The sequence below is a fragment of the Rhizophagus irregularis genome, chromosome 29, assembly GCF_026210795.1.
Source record: "Rhizophagus irregularis chromosome 29, complete sequence".
NCBI lineage: Eukaryota > Fungi > Glomeromycota > Glomeromycetes > Glomerales > Glomeraceae > Rhizophagus > Rhizophagus irregularis.
In genome coordinates this window covers 1,637,159-1,646,776 of record NC_089457.1, presented here as the reverse complement: position 1 = coordinate 1,646,776, position 9,618 = coordinate 1,637,159, and the positions used below count along the sequence as shown (strand labels likewise).

General features: G+C 34.2%; 1 protein-coding gene across 1 annotated transcript; it reads left to right on the top strand.

Moving 5' to 3' along the window:
- Window positions 1-8,188: 8,188 nt before the first annotated feature.
- On the top strand, window positions 8,189-9,174 carry OCT59_019702 (uncharacterized protein; the record flags this gene model as incomplete). Its single annotated transcript, XM_066143724.1, has 6 exons — window positions 8,189-8,191; window positions 8,462-8,503; window positions 8,599-8,647; window positions 8,734-8,787; window positions 8,974-9,018; window positions 9,104-9,174. 6 exons carry the CDS (start codon window positions 8,189-8,191, stop codon window positions 9,172-9,174), a joined length of 264 nt encoding a protein of 87 aa, XP_066005447.1.
- Window positions 9,175-9,618: the final 444 nt, after the last annotated feature.

Here is a 9,618-nt window from a genome sequence, read left to right as displayed (position 1 = left end):
TTTAATACTAATAAATTGTTGAAAAAAGTAAATAGAAAAAGAAGAATTTAGATACAATTGTTTTGATGTTTTGATGCATTATAAATTGATTATATTATAATAGAGTGAGTAATAATACTAAATTTGATGATTCTATATAAATATATAGATTGAGTAATGATCGTGATACAGTATTTAATTGGCTAATTTGCGGATTTTTTACGGATTTGCGGATAATTGCGGTTTGCAGATTTGCGGATATTTGGACTTCTGAAATCTGCAAATCCGCAATATTGCGGATCCGCAATTAATCCGCAATTGCCCAATTACGGCACCATCCTTAATGTAGACACATACAGAAAAAAGATATGTCTTACCCTTATATAGCTAACCCTATAACTGGACGTCCAATTATTATCGGTGGAGATACCTTTAATCGAATAGTTATGAAATCCCATGATTATATTGACGGAAGGCTTATCCGTAGACAAACTGCACCTCCACCTGAGGAGCAACCTGTATATTTAAATACAGATACAGGACGTTATGTTCGATGTGGTACTAGAACATATCATAGACTGATTGAGAGTGACTATGAGGTAGTTGAGGACTACTACCTTGTCCATTATGAAGAAGAGGAGCTTATAGAGGAAATCATTAATGAAACACGCTATAATGAGGAAAATCTTGATGGTTAGCGGTTAACTTTCAATGATATACAAGAAATCAGGGCTGCTATTCAGGCTGACCAAGATGAATATGATGATTTTATCTTACAGCAGGATACGACTGATATGACAACTATCGGTCCTTCCGGTCATCCACGAACTTTGAAGGACCATGCCCCAAGACTTGCAGAGCTTAATATTGAGTTGTGTAGGGAATGTCTCATGCCTGTAAGCCCAAGTGACTTAACGGACAAGTTGTGCAAGGACTGCTCTGAATAGTTACTTAATTTTGAATAATTCTTTTTTACATAAAGAAAGATAGCCATGTCAACATCAATCGTAATAAACCAGTGCCAAAACTGTAGAGTAATCACTCCAAAAACAGCACATAGAGGATTATACAGTGTATTATACAGACAGATTATAAAGAAGATTAGTGATGAGAATGACCCTCTACAAGCCTTGGGACTTGCTAGGATAAGTTAGTTCAGATCATTCGTCGGGGAAGTAATGTGGACTTTACACAATTGTTTACACAAAGACTGGATATGAAAATTATGGATGGAGAGCCATATGAAGATATTAGGAAGTGGCTTCTCGAACAGCTTATAGCCATAGGTTGTGACAGTGGAGAAATTGCTTTGTATCAATTTCTAAGGGATACATATCCAGATGGTATTGACGAGCCTTTCACTACATTCTATGAGAACTATGTAAATCATATAAGTAATCCAATGACTAAGAACTTTGCTTTAGGAGCAATAGGGTTGAAGGCTAAGATATTAAGGATTGACTTTGAAGGCCGTAAAAAGTGCTATATTCTTGAGTGCAGACGAATTACTTGATATTCTCACAAGATACTATTAATCCCTACTTGTAATGCTCGACAGTCCATGTGGCTCTTAGAAAAGATCTGTAGAAGGACTTCAATACCTTCTATTATTTTTTTATTATCCAGAGGGCGACTAGACTTCAGGGCTTCATATCGGAAGAATAACTCCTTCACATTCTCAGTTTTCAGAGTTTCAGTCTTTGCAGTCCTACCCTGTACTTTTGCTAAGAAGTCCTGAAAGTCAGCTCCTAGGGTCTTACCAGAGAGTCCATAAGCTTCCCGAAAGACATATTTAATCCAGGTATCTGTATTCTTGGCTAAGACACCAGGTACAAGTAAATGTTGACGTTCTTTAGGGAATGGAAATACCCGAGCAAATTCAATCAAGTGTCCACCTTTTTTTGCTTCAGATACAGCTTTCTGACCATAGGGACTAAACTTGGATCGAACTGTGATTGAACTGGATTCAGACTGAGATCGAACTGGATTCAAACTTGGATTAAACTGAGATTGAACTGAGATCGAACTAGGATTGAACTGAGATTGCTCTGTGATCGAACTGAGACTAGTATCCCATCTTACTCGAATGGACAGTGGATCACTTTTGGACCGTCTAAGATCAAACACTACAAATTCACATTGCAGAGTAAGATCATCAATCACTGGAACTAATGACTCAGATTCTTCTGTATATAGGCGGATGATTCTCTTAGTATCTGTAAGGCTCCCATGACCTCCATGCAGTGAAATGTAGTTAATATTTTCTCGAATAGCCTTAGGAATGGCAAAGAATCTTTGGGCTACATAAATACATGAAATATTTTTGTGTCGTCCATGTGTAAAGTAACCAGTAATGAGATCCTGGATTTTTTTAGGTGCATCCATCAGATCCTCAAAGATTACTACAGTAGCTTGAGTAGGGTCGAAAGAGTCAATCTCTGGAATCTCACTATGGGTTACTGCAGTGAATGGGATCTTCTCCTCTTCGAAAAAATCATGTACAACTGCCCACTTCGGCTCGTCAAAATATCTGCCAACTAAAAGTACTGCATCACATAGTACATACCGATTACCATCCTCCTTTGCTTTCTTGTCACCCATTAACAAATTAATGATCATAGTTGTCTTACCTGAGTCTGAGCTACCTGCTACGGCTAATCGAAAGGGCCATGATGGAGCAAACTCATTGCCTTGTCTTGAGTCGGTCGTATACTCGTCCAAATTGTATACATAAAGATCTATTTGAATTTTATTCTAACTTAGTTTAAATACTATGTCGACATCAACACCAATTCCAGTTTATACTCCTTCAGAACCTACTGGACTGCCTCCTGCACACTTGACCAATGAAGAAAATGATGATGAGTTAGTTAGAATACTTAAGGCTCATGCAAATTTATTGACTACCAGGGGTCGTTTAACTGTTGATTCAGAAATACAGGAGGCAAATAATCAAATCAAACATATTATTAATATATTAATGTATCGCTGTAAAGCAAAACATAAAGAACTTGGTATTACAAAAGATTTGTTAGTTTTTGCACAAGATAAGATAAATGCATTTGATGAAACGTTTACTAATTTAGAACGACAATTAGTTATTATACGTGCTGCCAATGATAATTTCATAGAAGAAAACTATAACCTGCAAAGAGATTATGATACTATGGTAGAGCTTCGTCGACAGGCTATAGGTGAACGTAATCAGGCACGACATGAACGTAATGTATTACAAGCAGATTATACTCAAGCAGTAAGGGATCGTAATGAGGCTCAAAATGCTGTGAATCGTGGTAATATCCTTTTGAATCATTGGCGGCTGAGGGCTACTCAGACTGGAGGACAACTTATATTAGCTAATGCACAACTTGGACAGGTTAATGCACAACTTGTACATGCTAATAATAGGGTGCGTTTTGGGATTCAGACATTAGGGAGACTTAGGAATAGACTTTTCCAACAGATAGCTGCTCTTAGAATTCAGGTACAATGGTTTCGAATTAGACAATTAAACCCTCCTCCACCTCTTTTAAACAATTCACTAGAGACGATATGGCTACCACTGCGATAGGATTGCCGATTTTTGAGGGTAAAGCTACTGATGATGTTGATACATTTGCTAGGCTTTATATGGGTTATCTTGATACTATCAATCTTAATCCATACGCTGCTGGAGGGCCACCAGAGTCTTGGAAAAGAGCTATAGGTATACTTAGAAGCTGCATGGCCGGTGAAGCGGCTGAATGGTTTGATCGAGAAATTACAGGAAAAAATTGGGAACTTTCTAGTATCAATTCAGCTGGTGGAGCTAATTTAGCTGCTTTTGTAGCATTAGTAATACCAGAAGGTGCAGGAGGACCAAATGCAGGTACCTATGTAAATGGGTCTGAAGCACAAATCTATTCAAGAGATATAAATAATGCATTAGCAACTATTAGAACAACATTTATTCCTACTCATGATTTAATGGGTGGAGATAAAGCTTGGGGAAGAGCTGGTGCTTGTCCGACAGATAGAGCTGCTCCAGCTACTGCAGATGCTGGTGTTGCTGCTGCTAATAATCATCCTATAGTTTTTCTAGGTATTAAACCTAACCAGGCACTTTATTGGCTTAGAACACAATTTCCAACTATTTTAGATGAAAAGAAACGTATCTGTTTTAACAGTCTTTACCAGGAAAATGAGCCAGTTGATGCATTTTATAGAACTGTAAAGAGGGCTGGAAAATTACTAAAACTAACTGATGATCTTATTATCGACCAGTTCTTTAGAGGTCTTTCGGCTGATAATATTTTTGAAGCAGAAAGGTTTAGTAATCTTAATCCTGATGACTTGGTTAAACATCTGAGAAATTTAGAACGGAGAAGGGCTGAAATGCGCTTGGGGTTACAAGATAGAAATCGACGACTTCAAGCAGATTACAGTGATGTAACTCAACCTCCGTTAGGAAAACAGGAACCTGTCATACTGACATCAAAGTCATCTGGGGTTACTCAAGAACAATTACAAGAGTTACTTAAGGCTCAAGCAGGACCCCGGATATCTAATATAAAGGTCATAATGGACTTTTGGCCAAAAACACCCCTTTTTGCTGAAACTCAAAAAATCGTTTTTTGTAAATATCTCAGCATCCAGTAATTCAATTTTAATGAACTTTTTTTATTTTGTAGCCCTCATTTAGCTCTACAATTTAAAAAAAAGTTCATCAAATTGGACCACTGGATGCCGAGATATTTACAAAAAACGATTTTTTGAGCTGAAAAAATGGGCCAATCTGCCGAAAGTGTGACTTATGACCTGTTTTGGAGATATCCGGGGTCCTGCTCAAGCTGAGGAACTTACCAAGAATTTTCAGGTGCAATTTAAACAATTACAGGCTCGGCCAGTTCGTAATCTACCAGTCTATAGACAGCAGATTAAACCTGTTCGACCAAAACCACAGAGACGTGTTATTCAGGATCATCAGGATCCTGATTGGGATGATAGTTATGTAGAACCTGATGTTGGTGATGATCCTGATGCTCCTGCTTGGACTTTAGATGATCATCAAAATGCTATTGATCTTATTATGGAATATAAACGTGGGACGTCTAAAATACTTACTAATCAACTTCAGAAGGCTAAAGATAGACGTAATGATCTGGATTTGGCCCGAGCAATAAAAAACCTCGATCTTAACGATGATGCTATGGACATTGATACTGTGAGTTTTGGTGAAAAGATAGAATTGAGAGAAAAAGATGGTGATGTCTATATGGTTCGTGTTGGGTCAAAAAAAAAGTAGGTTCGAGTATCTCAAAACTTCTTAAGTCGTCCCTGAATAAGACAGCAATTAGCTCTTCTAGTGTGCCCTTAAAAGGCAAAGCAACCCCTGTTAAGATTCCTGTGAAAGTTACTGGTAGTAAGACTACACCTGCAAAAGCTGTTACTAAGAATGACTTATTAAGCCTGTTAAGGTCTGCAGACTTTAGGAAATTACTTCGTGAGATTCTTCAGGAGGAGATGATGTCTGCTAGAAAAGTCACAGAAATTTCAGATGACTTAGCTGAGGAGGAACAAGAAGAGGATATCAGGAAAGACGATCCTATGGATATTGATATAGCTCGTTTGGAGAATACTAAAGATCTTTTAGCACTGGATGGAGAGGTTAATGGGATAGCAATTCAGTGTTTAGCAGACACTTGTGCTAATGCGTCTTTTATTCAGAGAGAAGCTGCTGAGGAATTAGGGTTGGATATCGACAAGAGTATTACATACAACATATCTGGTGCTCCAGGAACAGGTAGGACATTCGGTATGGTAAAGGGAGTGTCAATCAAACTTACCCCTGATTATGCTATCACTGAGGATCTTGCAGTTTTAGATGGATACAAGCATAGGGAGATTGGGTTAAACCGAACGTGTCTGAAACGTTACAATTATGATGTCCATGAATCACGTGAACATATAGCCCTTACCTGTGATGGGAAGAATGTTTTTATCCCAATAGTTCCTGATGTTAATCGAGGAGACAAAAAATAAGACCCTTTAATTCTTCTATTTTTTTATTCCCAAAATTTGCGAATTAAGTTAGGGACATCCTCCTCCAACCGGTCAGCAGGTTCCCAAGTGGCTTCTGTATCTGGGTATCACTTCCACTTGACCAAGTACTGATGTTGACCTTTTCTAATCCGATGCCGAAGTATCTGTTCAGGAACAAATCTTTCAGGTTGTCCTCTTATCACAGAGTCAGGTGGAGGCTTTTCATTAATAGGAACTACTTGCAATTCCTTTCGGGTATATGCACATCTGGATATACCTAATCGACCATGTGGTCCGTTAAGGAGATATGTAGGAGGCTGTTCAGGTGAGAGTATCATTTTTTTGATTACACGAATGTTTGGGTTCCATCTTATATCTCCTGTACGGAATTTTCCGTGAAGTTTGTTACCAAGTACAGAAATAGGTTCATCTAACTTGACTCTGACACGTGTTCCTTCAAAGAGGAGGTCTGTCTTTTTTAACACTTTGGGTGACCCTGTCAGAATATCTGGGGGATTTCTCTGCCAGAGTTCATTTACTTTACTTACTATATTATGGAAATCTTCTGACCATTCCACGGATGTCACCCCGGTTTTCAACTCCTGTGCCACCATTCTTTTGAGAAGGGGTTCTTGGATGGCTTGGATAGCTCTTTCAGCATATGATTGCTGTTTCCCTATAAAAAATATGTATACGGTTTTTACACTGTATATACGTATTTTTGATACAGTTCGCATTTTTACATACGGCTAGAGTTCCGAATGGGTCAGGTCAGGTCAGGTTAATTGATAAACCTGACCTGAAATTTTTTTTCAGGTCAGGTCAGGTCAGGTTATATCAGGTTATCTGTTTGACCTGACCTGAACTGAAACCTGAAAATTTTCAGGATTTTTATTAAAATATCAATAAAATGGTATAAAACATTTTTTTTGAAAATATTGCGATTTACTTTTTCATATTAAAATCATATAAAAAGGTGAATCGCAATACTGCAATTCACTTTTTTTATATAGAATTAATATAAAAAAAGTGAGTTGCGGTATTGCGATTCACTTTTTTATATTGATTTTATATAATAAAAGTGAGTTGCGGTATTGCGATTCACTTTTTTATATAGATTCTATATAAAAAAAGTGAGTTGCGGTATTGCGATTCACTTTTTTTATATAGAATTAATATAAAAAAGTGAATCGCAATACCGCAACTCACTTTTTTTATATAAAATCAATATAAAAAAGTGAATCGCAATACCGCAACTCACTTTTATTATATAAAATCAATATAAAAAAGTGAATCGCAATACTGCAACTCACTTTTATTATATAAAATCAATATAAAAAAGTGAATCGCAATACTGCAACTCACTTTTATTATATAGTAGAATCAATAATTTCAGGTCAACAGGTCAATCAGGTCAGGTCAATCTTCATACCTGACCTGAATTTCAGGTCAGGTCAGGTCAGGTTACCTGAATTTGGCTGACCTGTTTGGAGCTCTACATACGGCATATCAGTATAATGTATACTGTTTGCAAAATGTGTTTAGTAAAAAATACAATAAAGTATATGGTAAACATACTGTGTGATACGGTATATTAAATTCATACGTCTATAACGTATACCATTTCTACTGTATATCAGTATTTTGTATACGGTTCACAAAAATATTGTAAATGAAGGATACGGTATACGTATTATTCTACAGTATATTAAAATTCATACGTTTATAACGTATTTTCTACAGATATACACAGGTCAAATAAATAAAAATCAGATTTTTGCCCGTTTTAATATGGCTATCTGATTTTTTGGCAATTTTAATATAATATTTCCGATTTTAATAAATATTTTTGATTTTAATATAATATTTCTGATTTTTAACATGAAATTGCCGATTTTTGGCTATTTGTAGTAGGATTTTTCAATTTTAATATAAAATTTCTAATTTTAATATATAACATGTGATTATGTATTACGGTTTAATATTTATTTATTAACTTAGATTTTTTTTTTTTTATTTCAGTTATAATTATTTTTTTGCCTCAAAAACTTTACTAAAATACTTTTTAAATACTTTATAAAATAGAATTAAAATATTTTTTTTCTTAAATATAAACACATTTAAATTAAATAACTCATAATTTAAAATATAAACAAATATTATATTTTTTTTACACATATTTCAAAGTATGGTTTGAGCATTTTGGTTAAAGTAAATCTTATTCTTTTAATTAAAAGTAGTTCAGTAAGTTTAAAACTGTTAAGATATTAATCTTCATAAAAGTACAGTTAATATTTTTGGAATTATTTACATTTTTTATATAATACAGTAGTATTAAGTTACAAATTTTTTTACCTTCAGAACGTATTTTGAGATCTTTAGCCAAAGTAAATCAACTTCTTATATTAATTGTAAGTTGTTTAGCATGTCAAAATCTACTTGAATATTAATTTTCACGAAGGTACAGTTAATACTTGATGAGTTATTCACGATTTTCACAACGGTACTCATTCACGAATTTTATTTTTTTCTGTTTTGTCACTTCAGAGCGTATTTTGAGCACTTTATCCAAAGTAAACTAACTTTTTATATTAATAGAATGTTGTTCAGCATGTCAAAATCTACTTGAATATTAATTTTCACGAAGGTACAGTTAATACTTTATGAGTTATTCACGATTTTCACAACGGTACTCATTCACAAATTTTATTTTTTTCCGTTTTGTCACTTCAGAGCGTATTTTGAGCACTTTAGCCAAAGTAAATCGACTTCTTATATTAATTGAAAGTTGTTCATCATGTCAAAATCTACTTGGATATTAATTTTTACGAAGGTACAGTTAATACTTGATGAGTTATTCACGATTTTCACAACGGTACTCATTCACGAATTTTATTTTTTCTATTTTGTCACTTCAGAGCGTATTTTGAGCACTTTAGCCAAAGTAAATCGACTTCTTATATTAATTAAAAGTTGTTCAGCATGTCAATATCTACTTGGATATTAATTTTTACGAAGGTACAGTTAATACTTGATGAGTTATTCACGATTTTCACAACGGTACTCATTCACGAATTTTATTTTTTCCATTTTGTCAATTCAGAGCGTATTTTGAGCACTTTAGCCAAAGCAAATCGACTTCATTTATTAATTGAAAATTGTTCAGCAGCTTAGAATCTACTTGAATATTTATTTTAATGAAGGTACAGTTAATATTTGTGGAATTATTAATTTTTATAATTGTGCATATTACATTGAATTACAAGTAAATTTATATTCTTAAATGTATTTTGTTTAAAATTTAATTATTTAAGATTAGTTTTTTATTTAATATTGCTTAATAAAATATTTTTTAAAATTTAATTCAATATTACAATATAATTTTTTATAAAAATATATATTTCATAATGTACAGTATATACAATTTTTTTGTATAGTGAAAAAACTGAAAAATGTAGTTAAGAATTGGTAATACGGTTGTAAAAAGTCACAAATCAGACAAATATAGCTAAAATCAGCAATCCGATTTGAATATGCAATTTAAAAATTGGCATATCCAATTTTTGTCAATTCGTACTAAAAAATCAGCTACAAAAAATTACAAATCGGACAAATATA